Below are 19,844 nucleotides of genomic sequence, written 5' to 3' on the forward strand. Positions count from 1 at the left end.
AACAACGCGTTATGGTTAATGTGTTATAAAAACTGTGTACAACAAATTATTAGGTATCTTTCAACTACTGCTAGAAACAGTCAACACAGAGATAACGTTACGCAATACGCATCGAGAAGCCTAACATTTACAAAAATAGTTTTTCAGCATCACTCTGTCAACGAACTAACCTATACATAAGTAAAGCTAAACACATAGCGTTTGTATCTCACTATTCTACCGTGCCAGTACATACAAAAATAGATCAAAATGACATTACGTTAACCAACCATTCAGAAACGTCCTGTCTGAGCCGTAATGGTCGAACTTCTTCGGGGCCGTCATCTTGTTTAGAGTCCGAATCAGGTTCAAATTGGTATGGTTGCAAAGACGATCCCCAGAAACTCCCGTTGCCATTATTGTTCCAAAATACAACCTCAACTGTTGTCAAGGCAACGGTCCACGTGCGTTGTTTCAGAACGCCTCACAGAACAGAGGGGCGGGTTGAGCAAAGCTCATTATCATTTAAAGACACATGCACTGAAACGGCGTGCTGAAAACAGAGCTGTTTTTGACCAGGTAAAATGAGTGTTTTCTTACAATACTAATGAGAATTTTTAATTAAAGTATATTACAAACTTTTAATTTAGAACCTAAAGAAACATATTAGCTTGTACAAAAATGGCATTATATGGCCCCTTTAACGTTTAACGTAAAAAAAAAAAGAAGACTGGTTGCACATGTGCGACTGGATGTAAAATTCAGTCACACACACTCAAATTTTGGTGGCAAAATGCTTGCAGTCTGGAGCCCTGGATCTTGGCCACTAAAACGTTCATCCTCACCGTACATTAAAGGTGAACGAAGTAACTTTTTTACCTTAACTGAACAGCTTCGGAGTCATTGGAATGGTTCTATTACTTATTTCGGGTTGAATGGTGGTCGTTCCGCACCCCCCTGGTGCCCGTGAGTGGAAAATCCGCACTTGCAAGTTTGAGCCGGCGGGCTGCCGGCCGCCACGTCAGGAAGTATCGCGTGATATCAGGTCTCGCGATGTAAACAATTGTTTTACGGCCAAAAGAAATCTGTTAAAATGTGTCATTATTGCGCTCCCTCACGCTGTTCGAACCCGAATGAAGAAGACGTTTTAAAGAATGTCCCATCTGCTTTGATGTCGTTGATCTACTAGCCTCTGGTGTCTGAGAATCGCCATAGAGTTTTTACAACAGTGTTGTCAAATATCTATTCCGAAGCTGTGGGGGGAGCTCTAGAGAGAAACCTGCGAGCAAAAAGCGAGAATACAGCGAAGAAATCCCGAAACTACTGAGGCCTGCTTTAAGACAATGGCTGTTTCTCAATTCCAAGAACGCAGAGAACGGACTCGTGTTCTCGTGGAGACCGGTCTTGCCAAGCTTCCTTGGAAGAACGAACTCGGAACCGGCCGCAATGACTTCTGGGACACCAGGCGAGTACTAGCTCAAGTCTGCATTCGATGCATCCTCGGTATCAAGAACACATCCGGGTTCTTTCATGCGTCCTCTGTACTTGCGTTCTTGAGAATTGGGTCTGAACTTCGACGGTTAATGATGACGTAAAACGAGAACACAAGGACGCAAGATCGCTGAAGAACGCATATTGAGAAACACCCAATATATACACACGTCCTCTTCCTGGCAGATTCGTAACATCTTTAGTTGATTGGAGCTTCTTAATTATTGCCCTGATGATGGAAATGGGGATTTTCAATACTTTATCTATTTTCTTACAGCCACTTTCTATTTTGTGAAGCTCAACAATCTTTTGCTGCACATTATAACAATATTCTTTGGTTTTACTTATTGTGATGGATGATTAAAGGGATACTCCACTTTTTTTGGAAATAGGCTCATTTTACTACTCCCCCAGAGTTAAACAGTTGAGTTTTACCATTTTCGAATCCATTCAGCCGATCTCCGGGTCTGGCGGTACCACTTTTAGCATAGCTTAGCATAGATCAGTGGTTCTCAACTCCAGTCCTCGGGACCCCCTGCTCTGCACATTTTGTATGTCTCCCTTATTTAACACACCTGAACCAGATCATCAGCTCATCAGGAGAGACTCCATGAACTGATTTGAGTGTGTCAGATAAGAGAGACATACAAAATGTGCAGAGCAGAGGGTCCCGAGGATTGGAGTTGAGAACCACTGGCATAGATTATTGAATCGGACAAGACCATTAGCATCTCTCTGGGATAGTTCACCCAAATATTAAAATTCTGTCGTCATTTACTCACCCTCAAGTTGTTCCAAACCTGGGGTGCGTTTCCCGAAAGCATCGTTGGCCAACTATGGTCGCAAGTTCATCGCAATGTCCATTGAACTCTATTGGTAACGAGGAAACTTGCGACCATAGTTGGCTAACGATGCTTTCGGGAAACGCACCCCTGTATGAGTTTCTTTGTTCTGCTAAACACAAAGGAAGATATTTGGAAGAATGTTTGTAATCAAACAGATCTCGGTCCCCATTGACTACCATAGTATATTTTTTTCCTACTATGGAAGTCAATGGGGACCGAGATCTGTTTGATTACCGACATTCTTCCAAATATCTTCCTTTGTGTTGAGCAGAACAAAGATACTCATACAGGTTTGAAAGAACTTGAAGTTGAGTAAATGATGACAGAATTTTCATTTTTGGGTGAACTATCCCTTTAAGGCCTCATTATACTTCTGTGTCGGACCTACGTCGGAGCCTATACGCCGTAGGCAACGTGTTGGCTTTAATTTATACTTCTGCGTCGTTGTCCGCGTTGATGCGCACTGGGAGCATGTGAAACCCAGAGGGAGGGGTTCTGGCAGACCAATCAGAGCGCTTGCGTCCGCGTAGAATTGACGCGTTGTTACATTTTTGGAGAGGTGCACGTCAGGGTACACCGAAGGGTACGCACGCTACACACAGCCTACGACGTAGCTACGGCGGCAGTTCAACGCAGAAGTATAAATAGGCCTTTAGCCTATAGTGCAGTTAAACCATGGCTTAATACTTTCTTTTTCTCAAGTTTGTTTTGAACATATCAACCCAGCCTCTTATTTCAGTAAGAATGAACAGTAACGGTTAACAATAAAAGGTAAGCCTACTACTTCTTTGCTTTGAGCCAGTTACTCAAACAGACGAGCCTGTTGACATTTTCAGACAACAGGGAAGCTTGCTTCTTTTGTACAACATGCCCAGACAGTGAAAACAACATTTAAGAAGGAACTGGTGTTGCTAAGTACTTATGTGCAAGGCGGGCCATTTCACCGTGTGCCCCTTCATGTGTGGACCACCATTCCTGGGGACAGTCATCCATGCCAATAAGAGGCTCTGCCATGTAGTGCTCCAGACATTGCTCAATACTACTGTCCTCTTCATCAGACGAAGACTCGTGTGCAAGCATGAGAGTTGGTTTCTTCGTATGAGGCTCAGGCGTGACTTGGTTATCCGGCTGTGCAAGTCTCTCCATCTTCATCTCCTGGAGCAAGGCGCAGATCGTACCCCTCACCTCAGCCCTGTCAGTTTTGCTCAGACACTTAAGGTCCTTAAACCTTGAAATGAAATGAAATGCAACTTTAATACAAGTGCAGGTATAACAAAATTGAAACAATACCCCTATATCTACAGTGCTGAATTCAGAAATACAAAGTAAAGAAGCAAAAACCTAACAAAACATACACACAGAGAAACACAATGCTGAGGATGAGTAAGAATGAAGCATGGCAATCTGACCTTGGGTCAAGTGCTGTCGCAACTCTCAGCCATGTGATGTTGGTCTTCTCCTTGCGACCCTCCATGTCTGCTGCGACGGTTCCCTTGAACTTGATCATGTAAGTTGTGTCATCCTCAGTGACCTTCATCACTCGCGACAGACGACACAACGCTGGCAGCACCGCTGAGCAAGACACAAACTTCTCTCCTCCCAGAAGTTCAGACACATACCTGCAATAATATAGAGAAGCACTTTAGTGGGGAACTAGTTAGGCCTATTGTAATTCACAGAGTTCTCTCACTCACTCGCCACACTCACACACTCCAGTCTTTCACACATACATAAACACACACCCAATCATTAACGTTATTGTTCTGACACAGACCTACTTTGATTATTAAACAAACAGATATACACACAACATGGATAGACAATAAAGTACCTGCAGTACTCCAGCACAGCCTCCAGCTTCTTCAGTTTCTCCAGCTCAGTATCTGTTGGCATTGCGACGTTGGTTGTGTGCAGGGCCAGTGCATCTCTCAGAGGTTTAGCATTCCTCTGAACACATTTGATCATTTCCAGGGTACTATTCCATCTGGTTGATACTTCCTGTGCGAGTGACTCTTTCTTCTGATGATGTGCGACTTGTTGCTGCTCGAGCTCCGCTTGGTTTGCTGGGCTGTGCTTAAAATGTCCCACAACTTTTCTGCATTTTGCCAATGCGCCGTCAAATGGGCTGTTGGTTCGAAAAATAGATCTGTGCGTTATTTTGAATGTAGCCTATTAAATCTGCTGTTTATGATGTCATCTGTTATAATAAACAACAGTTCATCTGAAAAAATAACAGCTCTTGAATTGAAAATGATATGGCACTGTTGTATATGTTTATTTTGTTTATTACATTAGATAATTGTGTCATTGATCAAATATTTTTAATAGTTCTCCTGACAGAAACATGGGATTTGTGCCTATAATGTTTTAAAAGTAATAATTGGAAGATCTATGTTCCTCATTCATGGAGATTTTCAGGACATGCATAATTAATTTATAAAAACTCATCAAAATGATGGGAATATTTTAGAGCTCAGTTTGTCCTATGACTTTATAATCATATTTCTCTCTTTGAATTTGGATGTTGTCACGCGTTGGTTGAAGCAGGGAAGAATGCAGGATCTTAATTGCTGCAGGATTTATTTAAACAAACTCTAAATCTCACAAACTGGATAAAAAAACAAAACATGAACAGAACAACCAAACATATAGCTTCAACAACAGACAAGGAACACACTGAAACAACATTGCTCAAATACACAGAACAGAAGACTGGAAACCAAGACACAGCTGGGACAAATGAACTCATAACGACTAATTAACAAATCAGGTGACGGATTAAATCAGAAACACGTGGGCAAACTGGGTGTCACAGGCAAACATAACATGAACACAAACACTAAACGTGACAGATGTACTGGAAATGCAATGAAACTTTTTTTTTTCATTTCAGAGCTAATGGAAGAGAGTGAGGAGAGTGAAGAACTGAGTGAAGTGGAGGAGGAGAGTGAAGAACTGAGGGAAGTGGAGGAGGAGAGAGAAGAACTGAGTGAAGTGAAGGAGGAGAGAGAAGAACTGAGTGAAGTGAAGGAGGAGAGAGAAGAACTGAGTGAAGTGGAGGAGGAGAGTGAAGAACTGAGAGAAGTGGAGGAGATACATCATGTCAAACCTGGAGAAAAACCTTTGAGTCGCTCAAAGACTAAAAAGACATTTTTAAAGAAAAGAAGAACCAAGAAATCTTTCACTTGCATTCAGTGTGGAAAGAGTTTAACAAGCAAACAAAGTCTTGAGCTTCACATGAGGATCCACACCGGAGAGAAGCCGTTCACATGTGATCAGTGTGGAAAGAGTTTCACAGCCAAACAAAGACTTGAGCGTCACATGAGGATCCACACTGGAGAGAAGCCGTTCACATGTAATCAGTGTGGAAAAACATTTCTTAGGTCATCAAGCCTGAAGTCACACCAGACAGTTCATACGGAGGAGAAGCCACATTCATGTTCTGTGTGTGGAAAGAGTTTTTCACTGCTGCAATCTTTACAAAGACATCAGAAAACTCATGACAGCGAGAGAGTGAGAGAGTACATGTGCTTTGAGTGTGAGAAGACTTTTATGACAGCGAAATATTTAAGACTGCACCAGACAATTCACACTGGAGAAAAACCTTACAAATGTTCACACTGTGACAAGAGATTCAGGGTGTCATCATCTCTGAAATCACATGAGAAGATCCACACTGGAGAAAAACCTTACAAGTGTTCACACTGTGACAAGAGATTCAGGGTGTCATCATCTCTGAAATCACATGAGAAGATCCACACTGGAGAGAAGCCGCATACGTGTGATAAATGTGGAAAGAGTTTCACATCCAAACGAAATCTTAATCATCACATGAGGATCCACACTGGAGAGAAGCCGTTCTCATGCAATCAATGTGGGAAGATATTTGGCCGATCAGCACACCTTAAAAGTCACATGACGATCCACACCAGAGAGAAGCCATTCACATGTGATCAGTGCAGCAAAACATTTCTTTGGGCATTAAGCCTGAAGAACCACCTGACAGTTCATACGAAGGAGAAGCCACATTCATGTTCTGTGTGTGGAAAGAGTTTTTCACTGCTGAAATATTTACAAAGTCATCAGAAAATACACACTGGTGTGAGAGAGTACATGTGCTTTGAGTGTGAGAAGACTTTTATTACAGTGACCTGTTTAAAACAGCACCAGAGGATCCACACTGGAGAAAAACCTTACAAGTGTTCACACTGTGACAAGAGATTCAATTTGTCACACCATTTGAAATCACATGAGAGGAGGATCCACACCAGAGAGAAGCTGCACACGTGTGATCAGTGTGGAACGAGTTTCTCTTTTAAAAGTCACTTGAAGATACACATGAAGATCCATACAATGCAGAAACCACATCACCACAGTCTGAGATCACGGTAAAAAGTTCATCTTTATGTGCTGAGAAACAAAATCTCTTCTGTGTAAGTGAGTCACAGTCAAATATCTCTTCTCCACCTATAGTTGGCTCTGTTTCACTGTGGCTGCTGTTGAATCATCCAGGTTGTGAATGAGGCCGACACCTGATGTGATTGTAAAGCGATTGGGGTGTACAGTAGTAAATAGTAGCGCTATTTAAATGCCTCATTCATTCGTTTCTTAACAGCCACGATGAGCAACAGACATTTTGTTGTTTGATTGGTTTCTATAAACTCGTGTTCAACCCAACATGAATGTGTGATATAAAAAAATCAGTCAGTTTTTGACGTGATTTGTATATATGAAGAATATAAGTCTGTTTTTTAAATGTGATTTGTCTGTTCAGAGCAATGCAAAATCACTCTCTGACAGTAGGTGGCGCTCATGTCAAAACAAGTAGAAATAAAGCAAAATACATAGCAGCGCAGTGCAACTTTCTCTTTCTAACAGCAGTTCATGTTTTTGTAGTTGCTCTGGTGCTTATCAAGAATACAGAGACGATTCTTCCTGTTAATGTTAGAAAAGCGTTGGAAATGATGTGATTGATTACAGATTACATGTCAAGCATGCGCCATCTAGAGTTTCATGACCAAACTAGTGATTTAAAACACAAATCATCTTCATGATATTAAAATAGATCCTAATCGTGCACAGCAGTTGTTGACCAGATATGATTGGATTAAAATGACTATTGAACTCATCAGTGATCTTGACTTTGGGCTTCACTTTTCATTTCACATTTCTCTCATTTGAAATCTCACTTGATTTAATGTTTCTTTTAGACCTGATGGACGCGAACAAGAAAGAAAAACAGAAGCCAAAAAATCTGTTACCGCTTCAGGTCTCCTGCCCTCAGTGTAAAAAACGCTTCACATGAAAATCAAGTCTGAAGATTCACATGAGAGTTCACACTGGGAAGAAGCGGCTCAGGCTTTCGCTCTAAAAAAGCAATGGAGAAGATTCATTCGTAATATTACAACCCTGCAACAAGACATTCAGTCTGTCAGAAATGCATGAAAGAATAGAAACAGATTTGTATTCTAAATGAATTTGTATCCCTCAGTTTCTCTCCCACTTCTACTCTTCCAAGCAAATGCAAGATATACTTTCATGTACCTTTGAAACTGGACACTTCTCTTCTCTTGAGATGCTTGGCTCTTATCAGTCAGTAAAGAGAGAGATCTGTCTCATTCACTTTTACTCTGTGTTTGTATTTGCTTTAAAAAATGATTGATTAAACTTGTTACTCATTTTATCAATGACTCATTTGATCAATGAATTTACATTTTTATCAATGTAGCTTTCAAATGCCTAATAATTGATAATTTACCACACACATGACTGACATTGAATGAGATTGCTGTCTGTCTACATTATTAACAGTTTCACCCTTAATATCCAGCAGACACAAGCCTTTTTTCTATTTTTAGCAATAGATATTTCGGCTAGTTATTGTAATTAACTGACATGTTTTAAGTAGAAATCAGTTTTGATATTTCACAACACTTAAGTATTATTTAAATCATGAATTTAATTTTTATTCACAATGAAAAACATTACTTTCAATCTATATAATATTTATACTATTTGGAATGCAGGGACTGTTGTAACTCTGTAAAATAAAAATTAATTACAAAAAGGAATTAATTAAAGAGCTGTTAAAATAATAAAATAACCAGAAATTAGTAAAGAGTGTAATGAATTATAAAACCAAAAAGAAATGCTTGTCAGTGAGATGATTGACATTTTATTGTCCAATTACGTGAAGTTTATGTCGAAGTCCCGCCCCATCACATTAGTTGCTGTATGGAGGAAGCCATTTTATTTTCTCTGCGTGACTGTGAGAGGAGCAGCAGCATAACTTTATGTAAAAGTTAAGATTGTCAGAGTTTATCAAGTTTTTTTTTTTCAAAATATGGCCTAAAGCATAGCAAGCCTGTGAACAGTAATTTGCATGCTATGACAACAGAGTTTGGACCTGCCTAACAGATTGACCGTGTAAGACAAATTTTTGTGTAAAAAAATTAACTGCCAAATGTCTGAACAACTTGTTGTGTACATAGGGCACAACAGGGTAAAAGTTCCCGAAATAACCCGATATACCATTCTGTCTTTTAGCTGTACTTACAGTTTTGGCACGATTCTCATTGAGTTTTGCAAGCGTGAGGAAGGCGGGTCCACCTTCTTCTTGTAGCCAATCAAATGAGGTTCTGTAGAATATTTATATTAATCAAAATATAAATTAAACAAGTATAATCAATGAGAATATAGCCATATATATATATATATATATATATATATATATATATATATATAAACACACTTAAAATAATATATATTGTTTTTGTTTTTTTGTTATATATATATATATATATATATATATTTATATATATATATATATATATATATATATATATATATATATATATATATATATATATATATATATATATACATATATATATATATATATATATATATATATATATATATATATATATAAATATAGCTGCGAGCAGCGATTGCGGGCCCAAGCCGGTGGCACCGCCACCCCGGTTCTTCTACTATTATAACCAACTGTATGTGTGTGCTCACATATGATGAGTGGCCATAAAGAGAAGACATGTGATCTTATGCTCAGCCATATAATCATCTGTCATGGAATAGTTCACTTACAAATTCACACTTTATGTAGCTACCATTTCAGTGTTTTTTTTTTGTTTTTTTTTATTTGTAAATCTCATTTTAGGGAGACCGGGGACAGTTGCAACATGGGGATGGTTGCAACATGTCTAAAGCTTAGAATCTCTGCTTTTAAATGCATCTAATCACTTTGAAAATGCATCTAATCACTTTGATCAACTCCTAAAGGGTGCTGCTGAGTAATCCCTCTAAAACCGAGTATTTTTTACGTGTTGCAACTGTCCCTGGGTTGTGTTGCAACCGTCCCCTGGGTCGGGGTCAGTTGCAACATCTGACTTGTTCCATTCAAATAAATACTGTGAACGATATGTCATATATAATCATCTTTAAATGGTATGGGTAATTAGCAGACAGATGCAAGTTTAATATATACAAATTTGGTTGGTCTAGTCCACTGTGCATGGCATGTTTAATAAAGGTTTGTTGCATTGCAAATTGTTCAATTATTCCTGTCTGACACTGAGATATGGAGAGATTGAATAGCATCTGTAACACCTGCACACTAAATATATGTTGGCCTGTTCTACACATAAAAAAAAAACCTCAATAACTGTTATTTGATAAATTACTAAATAAATAAATTATAGGCTACAATAATATTATTGAAAAAATTAATACTATAATATTATAGTAGGCCTAAAACAGTTAATATTTTCAGAATTATATGCTCATTGAGACAAAAAGCTAAAATTAATTAGAGAAATTTAAGGTATTTTTTTACGTGTTGCAACTGTCCCTGGGTTGTGTTGCAACCGTCCCCTGGGTCGGGGTCAGTTGCAACATCTGACTTCTTCCATTCAAATAAATGCTGTGAACGATATGTCATATATAATCATCTTTAAATGGTATGGGTAATTAGCAGACAGATGCAAGTTTAATATATACAAATTTGGTTGGTCTAGTCCAAATAGTCTCTGAGTAACTGAGAGAAATGCAAAAAGTGTTGCAACTGTCCCTGGTCTCCCCCTAAATAGCAAATTGCACATTTTTACCAGAAAATAGCCATTCGTTTTTTTTCCTCCAAATCGTGCAGCAAGAGAAGATTTGTAAAGCTGTACAAAAAAATATTTGCAGCATTTTACTGTTGTCGTAAGTGTAATGCATGTATTGTGAAGCTGCAGCTTCATGCTAACGCAAAATAAATAGAATCTGTCTGTATTCTTCTGACTTCCATTTTTCCGCTCTTACACTTTTGGCACGTTTTTTTGTGCACAAAATGCGGCCAAAAGTATTACAGGACTGTGAACAGCAATTTGCAACCAAAAACAACAGAGTCAGGAACTGCAAAACAGACTGATCACAAAAAGTTCCCGAAATAACCCGATTTGTACTGTTGCGTCTTTCTTTTAATAATACAATAATAATAACACATTTTATTTATATTGCACTTTTCTTGTACCCAAAGCACTACAAGTAGAGATGTTCCGATACCCTTTTTTCCTTCCCGATACCGATTCCGATACCTGGACTCAGGGTATCGGCCGATACCGAGTACTAATCCGATACCTGGGTGTATATCTATACAGCTGCAATTCATACTAGTCAAGTCAAGTCAAGTCAAGTTTATTTGTATAGCGCTTTTCACAATACAGATTGTATCAAAGCAGCTTCACAGTATTAAATTTAAATAATACAACAAAGTTTGTTTCAAGAGGAATTTATTGATTGATAAAATTAAATTAAATATCCCCAAAATATCCCCAACTGAGCAAGCCAAAGGCAACAGTGGCAAGGAACCGAAAAACTCCATCAAGTGACCTAATGGTGTCCTAAAACTCCATCAGGTGACCTAATGGAGAAAAAAAAACCTTGGGAGAACCCAGGCTCAGTCGGGGGCCAGTTCTCCTCTGGCATTTATGAGCTAGAGGCCGGATTGTAGTTTGAACTGTGGGATTATATGAATGCCTGGCTGAAGAGATGCGACTTTAATCTAGTCAATTTGGAAAATTTAGCGTTTTCATCCGGCCTTGATGAAATATATATTTGAGTGTCATCAGCATAACAATGGAAACTAATTCCATGTTTCCTTATAATATTTCCAAGTGGCATCATATATATTGAAAATAACAGAGGGCCTAACACAGATCCCTGCGGCACTCCATAGTTTACTGGAGTTATGATCGATTTTTCTCCATTTAAATAGACAAAATGGTAGCGGTCAGATAGGTATGATTTGAACCAGCTTAGTGCTTGTCCTTGAACACCAGTATAATTTTGTAGTCGATCTAAGAGTATTGTGTGATCTATGGTATCGAACGCAGCACTAAGATCAAGTAAAACTAGTATTGAGATACAGCCTTGGTCAGAAGCTAAAAGTAAATCATTTGTGATTTTAACGAGCGCAGTTTCAGTGCTATGATGCGGTCTGAATCCAGACTGAAACTTTTCATAGATATCATTTTGTTGCAAGAAAGAGCCCAGTTGAGCGGACACCACTTTTTCTAATATTTTAGACATAAATGGAAGATTTGAAATGGGTCTATAATTTGCTAGATTATTATGATCTAATTGTGGTTTCTTAATGAGAGGTTTTATAACTGCCAGTTTAAATGTTCTTGGAACATGACCTAGAGATAAAGACGAGTTAATAATATTGAGGAGAGGCTCTTCCACTACAGGTAACACTTCTTTCAGTAGTTTAGTTGGTATAGGATCTAATAAACATGTTGTTGTTTTAGATGAAGTGATAAGTTTATTTAACTCTTTTTGTTCTATAGTTGTAAAGCACTGTAATTGTTCTTGCGGGGTGATAATTGAAGCTGAATTATAAGGCGCGATTGAAGATTGAACGTTTACAATTGTGGTTCTGATGCTTTCTATTTTCTCAGTGAAGAAGTTCATGAAATCATTACTACTGAACTGTAACGGGATATTTTGTTCGGGTGACATCTGTTTATTTGTTAGTTTAGCCACGGTGTTAAATAAAAACCTTGGATTATTTTGGTTGTTTTCTATTAGTTTGCGGAGGTGCTCAGCCCTGGCCGCTTTTAGGGCCTTTTTATAACGTGACATACTGTCTTTCCACGCGATTCTAAAGACCTCTAAATTAGTTTGTTTCCATTTACGCTCTAAAATACGGGTTTCTCTCTTTAAAACATGCGTAGTATTGTTATACCATGGTGCTTTATTTTTCTCTCTGCCCTTTTTTAATTTAATAGGTGCAACCACATCCAATGTTCTAGAGAGAATGGTGCTCATAGTGCTAGTTAGTTCTTCTAGTTCATCTGTTTGTTTGGGTTCAGGCAGCAGCTGAGACAGATTAGATAAGCAATTTGAGAAATTATCTATGGTGGATGGAAGGATTGTTCTGCCTGGTCGATAACGCGGCGCTGCATGACATATTACAGCAGTACGTAATATGCAAGTTACCATGTAGTGATCAGTGACTTCATCACTTTGTGGAATGATATCTATATCGGTTGGATCGGTTCCATGTGATATAATTAAATCGAGTGTATGATTAAGACGATGTGTTGGTCCGGTGACGTTTTGCTTGACCCCAAATGAATTTAATAAATCTGTAAACACAGCTCCTAACGCATCATTTGGATTATCTACGTGTATGTTAAAATCTCCAACAATTAATGCTTTATCGACATTGACTAATAGGTCTGAGAGAAAATCTGCAAACTCTTTTAGGAAATCAGCGTAAGGCCCTGGCGGTCTATATACGGTAGCCAAGGCTAGAGATAATAGGGATGTTTTTCTAACATCTAAGAGCGTAACATTTAGTACAAGTACTTCAAATGAAATAAACGTATAACCCGTTTTCTGAGTAACATTTAGAATATCTCTATAAATGGTTGCAACACCTCCGCCACGACCAATCAGACGGGGCTCATGCTTATAACAGTATCCAGGAGGAGTAGACTCATTAATACCGAAATAATCATTTGGTTTAAGCCAGGTTTCAGTAAGGCAAAGTACATCGAAGCTATTATCTGTGACTATTTCATTTACAATAACTGCCTTAGGTGTGAGTGATCTAATGTTTAGAAGACCTAGCTTTAGAAATAGTTTTTGTTTACTAATAGCAACATTTTCTGGTTTAATAACAATTAGATTTTTCCTAGATCCTGCATTAGATTTATTATTTGATCTCACTAAACGAGGAATAGACACGGTGTCTATGCAATGTTCTACACTAGTATTTATATCAGTTGAATTGGTGCAGCAGAGACTATGATTTGGACTTTTGGTTACTAGTCAAAGGGTATTTAACATTTTGGAGATGTTATCTGACAGAAGAGCCGCTCCGAATCTGCTTGGGTGTAAGCCATCAGCACGGAAAAGCCTAGGACGCTCCCAAAACAGATTCCAATTATTTACAAAGAGCAGTTTCTGCTCATTGCACCATGACATTAACCATTCATTTAGCGCAAATAATCTGCTGAACTTTTCATGCCCTAGTCGGTACGTGGGAAGCGGTCCTGACACAATGATCGTTGTTTCAGGCGATGTGCTGCGTACCGTATCGAATAGATTCCTGAAGTCTTTCTTCAGAATCTCCGTCTGGCGCAGCCACAGTTCCGGCGCGCTCGTCACCGTTCAGGATCTCGGGAACGCGAGCAGCGATTTCAGAAACACGAGCACCAGGAAAGCAGTGACTTTGCACCTTACTTTTACCTAACGTAGCGTGTACGTGCCGAACGATGGAATCGCCGATGATCACAGCATCGCGTTCTGTTTCGCGTAGAGGGGAGAAGCGGTTTTGTGTGGATAACTCGAAAACCGGGAGGGTCGGAGAAAGTCTTGGTCTAAACCTGACTCGCGTCTTCCGCTGCGGAATCACCCAGGCTTCGTGGTGGCGTGTTGGAGCCGGAGTGAACGAGACCATGGCTGATTGCGACCGATGCTGAGGAACGCACGGAGTAGACGCGGTCGGAGTCAGCGGGTTAGTAACGTTAAACACTGATTTGTGTGCATCGGCACGTGATGTTTCAAGAGCCAAACACCGGTCTCTCAGCTCGGCCTTTCTCAATAAAAGGTTGTGGATCTGTTTCTCAACAGCTTCCAGCTCAGACTGCAGTGCGTGCAGCTCAAATGTGTCCTCACCTGCACCAAACGGTAGACTACTTACATCTGATATATTTGCCATTTTAACAGATGGACAGTGAGTTAGCAACGAAGCTACCAGTGATGCTATCAATATTAATACTAATTTATATTATAAGTTTGTTTGTTTGTAAGTGAGTGTGGAGAAGACGCGTTCAGCCGTGATCCACGGACGTAACCTTTAAAGGGATAGTTCGCCCAAAAATGATATTTAAGCCATGATTTACTCACCCTCAAGCCGTTCGAGATGCATATGTCAATCTTTTTTCAGACGAACACATTTTCAGTTATTTTAGAAAATGTCTTAGATCTTTCAGTGGTTATAATGTGAGGCAATGGGGTCCAGCTGCTTCAAGTCCGAGAATGTGCATGCATCCTTCACAAAAATAATCCACCCGGCTCCAGGGGGATAAACGAAGGCCTTCCGAGGGTAATCCGTGCGGTTTTGTCGTAAAAATGTACATATTTAAAACTTTATAAACGAAAATAACTGGCTTCCGGTGGCGGTTGGTGCGCGTTCATGGAGATGGATGCTGGCGTATGACGTAGGACGTCAATGTAACAATGAGGTTTGAGCAGTAGTGCTTCTCAGTGAGGAAAAGTAGAAAATCTTCGTTGTAAGCGAGTTTAAAGAGAAAAATCAAGAATTATAAATCAAATCGATAGAGCTCCAAAAACAACAACGCATTCAGACGCAACGCATGATAATAACAGGACAAGACATTACTCACCGTGTTTGTTGAGTGTTTCTTACTCACCTGAGCTTTTATGAACTCAAAGGCGCGAGAGAAAATAGATAAATAAAAATAGCTGAGCGCACGGGTGGCGTGTTAACAGGCTAGCGAATTACTAGCGTGTTGTGCTAGTAGTAACGGAAGCGAGCGATGTCAGGGTTGGGTAAGCTGTATTTAGTAGTAATATAAACAACTAGAAATTTTAGTAAATGATGGTTCAAAACAAGGAAATACGAGGATAAGACGGAGCTTACAGCACCGAAGCAAGCACACTCACAGCAGGCAGCGAGGCAGAGAGAAAAATCAAGAATTATAAATCAAATCGATAGAGCTCCAAAAACAACAACGCATTCAGACGCGACGCATGATAATAACAGGACAAGACATTACTCACCGTGTTTGTTGAGTGATTCTTACTCACCTGAGCTTTTATGAACTCAAAGGCGCGAGAGAAAATAAATAAATAAAAATAGCTGAGCGCACGGGTGGCGCGTAAACAGGCTAGCGAATTACCAGCGTGTTGTGCTAGTAGTAACGGAAGCCAGCGATGTTGGGTAAGCTGTATTTAGTAGTAGTATAAACAACTAGAAATTGTAGTAAATGATGGTTCAAAACAAGGAAATACGAGGCTATACGATATATTATATCAATTCATACTAGCCCTGTATGAATTGATATAATTATTTTATAAAAGGTATTTTAGTTTTACAATATATAAAAAAGTGCAACAAATAAATCTAGGAATCTAAAAAAATGATATATGAATAATAGGGGTCCACAAAATTCACGGTTTGGTTCGATACCATACACTGGTGTCCCGGTTCGGTACGTTTTCAATACAGCAAAAAGAAAGAAATGCCAGAGAAATTTCCTTGATTTACATTTTTTATTAATTAATTTTTTATTAAAACTAACATCATAAAGTATAATAATTTTTTTTACTTTGAGCAATGATGGAGCTATACTTGACATATAAAACAAAAACAGCTCCTTGTAAAAAAAAATAAATGTAATATTGTAGTAGTATAAACAAAGGTTTATTTTATTTCAGATTAACATTTGAGGGCAGCAATTTTATTCATAATGTCAAAATAAAAGCAACGTTACTTTCTTCCAGGTTTCCACGCGCTGTTTGATCCGTTAATAACGGAGAAATGTGAATGCTTCTCACTAGATCTCACAGCGACAATATTACTTCAGTGGCGAATTCAAATGCTATCTTTACTGGATCTCTTAGTGCTGTGTAGTAACAGTGTCGCTTGATCAAGATCAGCTCGCGCTGTCTATGGGCTCGCGCTGCACTGGTCCAAACTGTTTAATGGTCTGTGAAGCACAAAATAACGAGTAGCGCAGTTTTGTTCCGTTTTCATTACGTTTGCCATTTGATGTTGGGCGCCAGTGTCTCTTACATTATGCGCTTGCCGCGCGCCTACATTTGAAAATTTGTGTTTTCATTTCTTCTTCGCTGCTCTAAACAGTGGTTGCTTGTGGCAACAGCACAACTTCCTGTGTTGCCACAAGCAACCACTGTTTAGAGCAGCGAAGAAGAATTGATCTCCGATTTGCACAGGGGGGCAGCGTTCCATATTATTTTGAAGGTACCCCCGGGCGCCGCCATTGGCTAGCGGACCATCACCTGCTGTTAGCATCCCATTGACTCCCATTCATTTTGGCGTCACTTTGACGGCGAATAACTTTACATCTGAGGCGTTTAAAGACTCCATTTGTCCATTATTTATTTCTAAAGAAACACGAAAATGTATAAAAGGCTCCATTACCTTGTATCTTACGTTATGGCCCCGTAGAAGCAGTTTTTGTAAAAGTAGGCTAACGATTGCGTCATACCCACGCGACTCTCTGTCGCACAGTAGAGAATTACCGTGTGGACAGGAGGAGAAGCTCGCACGCAATCGGGGGGACGTGGAGGCAAAATGGCAAAGTAATTAATCAGAATACTTAGCAAAAGTTGCTCCTGCTGCTAGCTCATGGACAGCTCCTACTCACGCTCTCCGTCTCTGCAAGATTCGGAAGGGAATGATTCAGATTTCTCTCGGCACAGCTAGAAGACAGACGGGTTGCTCACGTCACATCTACGTCGTCAAGCTCAGTTTGAGTCTGCGCAGTACGCTCGACCATCAGGAAGTTAGTGCTTCTATTTGGCTTCACTTGTCTCCGTTGAATCCAATGGGGTCGCTATGTCTAGTTTATATACGGTCTATGGATTTGCAGCGTTAAGCAAAGCTAGCGTGCATAACTAGGTATTGTTTAATAAAATGGTATCGGATCGGTACATGGGTAGATGTACTCGCCGATACCGATGCCAGAATTTTTATTGGTATCGGCGAATCGGAACAACACTAACTACAAGTACAGTACAAAAGTAAATACATTCAAAATACATAAAAAAAGAAAAAAGAAAAAAAAAAGAAGTATAATAGAATATACATCGAGTGACACCAATTAAGACACAGACATCTTTAAAAGATGGGTTTTTAACTGTTTCTTTAAACTTGTTAGTGTTGGTGCATTCCTAACAGTTAAAGGAAGTGCATTCCACAACCTGGGGGCGGACACAGAGAAAGCTCTTTCACCCATCGTTTTCAGTCTGCAAGAAGGCTGTTTAAGTAGAGGAGAGTTGGCAGAACGGAGAGATCGAGAGGGCATATATAACGTAATTAAATCACATATATATGATGGTGCAATTCCATGTACAGCTTTATATGTTAAGATAAGAGTTTTCAAATCAATACGGTCATGGACCGGAAGCCAATGCAGGTTCCTAAGCACCCCAGAGATATGCTGACGAAAAGGAATATGTGTAAGAACATGAGCAGCTGAATTCTGTATATGTTGCAGGCGCTTAATAGATTTTACTGGTAGCCCAAGATAAAGGGCATTACAATAATCAAGCCTAGAGGTCACAAGTGCATGGACAAGCCTTTCTGCATCAGGGAATGAAAGAAAGGACCTGATCCTAGCAATATTCCTTAGATGGAAAAATGCTGATATTGAAATGCTCTTGATATGTGCTTCAAGTGTCAAGTGAGAACCAAAAATTACTCCAAGGTTGCGTACTTGTGGTGATGCAGACAGTACATTGTTTTCAATCTCCAAATTAAAATGTTTACCATTACAGGTAGCTGCAGGGGTACCAACTAAAAGAACCTCGGACTTTGTACCATTTAATTTAAGAAAATGTTGGTACATCCATAATTTAATTTCCTGGAGACAGTCAGAAAGGGTTTCTAATACACCTGTGATATTAGTTTTTGTGCTAATATAAATCTGTGTATCATCAGCATAGAAGTGGAACCCGAGACCATGCTTTCTGATAATCTGCCCTAAAGGAAGCATGTAAATATTAAAAAGTATCGGGCCAAGGACAGACCCCTGTGGAACACCATGACACACCTGTCCAACGTTAGATTTATAATTTTCTAAAATAACAAACTGGGTACGATCAGTCAGGTAAGATTTAAACCACTCCAGCACTGTACCCGGAAATACCAAGCCAGGTCTCGAGTCTCTCAAGCAGTGAGTGACACATCGCGTCGAAGGCTCCACTCAAATCTATCAGCACCAAGATAGTAAGGGCACCGGAGTCAGCAGAGACGAGGAGATCGTTCATAACCCGGACCAAGGCAGTCTCAGTACTATGTCCCGAACGAAACCCAGATTGAAAAGGTTCTAAAAGCTCGTTCGTGGACAAGTGAGAATGAAGTTGTGACACAACAACACGTTCCAAAACCTTCGCCAAAAAAGGAAGATTAGATATTGGCCTGTAATTAGACAGATCAGACACATCACACCCAGGCTTTTTAAGAACTGGTGTGATGGAGGCAACCTTAAGGGCTTGAGGAACAAGTCCAGTAGTAATGGAAGTATTACCAATGTTCAAAATGAGAGGACTGATAGCTGGCAGACACTCTTTGAGAACATGAGTTGGAATAGGATCCAAGGTGCAGGTATTGGAACTCATAGTCATAATTAATTTGGAAATGTAATCAATGGTGACCGTTTTAAAACTAGAAAACCAAGTAGACTGACAAATGAAAGGCTGAATCTCAGGAGGTGCACTCAGAGAGGCACAAGTAATAGACTGCTTTTATAGCTGCGCTTACAGTTTTGCAAGTGCAAAGAGGAGGGTGGGTTTATTTATTATCCCCATTTATTTATTTATTTAACATTATTGTGTGCATTAAAAGTACCATTTCGGCAACAAGAACGTTTCTGAGCCAAAAGAAGATAAAGATGTGTTCTGGCGACTGGTGTGTGTGGTGTAATCTTCTCTTGGGCATCCAAATTTAATTTACACTTGCAAACTTACTTTGAAAATCAACAATTATTAAGTCAAGTCAAGTCATCCTCATTTATATAGCGCTTTTAACAATGTAGATTTTTTCAAAGTAGCTTTACAGAGATAAACTTATAATTTATGGTAACAGAGATTGTTTTGGATTTATAGCGGTTCTTTAATAAAGTTATTTTCCAGCTAAAGTTAGTTTTGATTGATTCGCTTCCGTCGCAACAATCATTTGTTATTAAATGAGGGGCCGCTAAGACGACACCACTCTCTCTACATAGAAATTAAACGCGAACCTGTGATAAA

At 39.3% G+C, this 19,844-nt stretch overlaps 3 protein-coding genes across 7 annotated transcripts in view; 1 reads left to right on the forward strand and 2 right to left on the reverse strand.

Moving 5' to 3' along the window:
• Nucleotides 1-7,998, forward strand: part of LOC309499839 (uncharacterized protein) — a 36,954-nt gene extending 28,956 nt beyond the window's left edge. The window contains exons 3-4 of the mRNA XM_082171333.1: nucleotides 5,209-6,703; nucleotides 7,526-7,998. Of these exons, the coding sequence (XP_082027459.1) occupies nucleotides 5,209-6,703; nucleotides 7,526-7,604 (1,574 nt within the window). The 3' untranslated portion in view covers nucleotides 7,605-7,998. The remainder of the gene's footprint in view (nucleotides 1-5,208; nucleotides 6,704-7,525) is intronic.
• Nucleotides 1-9,015, reverse strand: LOC309502156 (E3 SUMO-protein ligase ZBED1-like). The gene is made up of 4 exons (XM_082174425.1): nucleotides 8,872-9,015; nucleotides 4,147-4,440; nucleotides 3,725-3,934; nucleotides 1-3,543 (listed from the first exon to the last, which is right to left on the reverse strand). Exons 1-4 carry the CDS (start codon nucleotides 8,889-8,891, stop codon nucleotides 3,207-3,209), a joined length of 861 nt encoding a protein of 286 aa, XP_082030551.1. The 5' UTR covers nucleotides 8,892-9,015; the 3' UTR covers nucleotides 1-3,206.
• LOC309499078 (uncharacterized protein) overlaps nucleotides 1-19,844 on the reverse strand; it is a 95,018-nt gene that overhangs the window by 65,929 nt on the left and 9,245 nt on the right. The window lies entirely within an intron of this gene.

Source organism: Leuciscus leuciscus (genome assembly GCF_965113295.1).
Source record: "Leuciscus leuciscus genome assembly, chromosome: 1".
NCBI classification, from domain to species: Eukaryota; Metazoa; Chordata; class Actinopteri; order Cypriniformes; family Leuciscidae; genus Leuciscus; species Leuciscus leuciscus.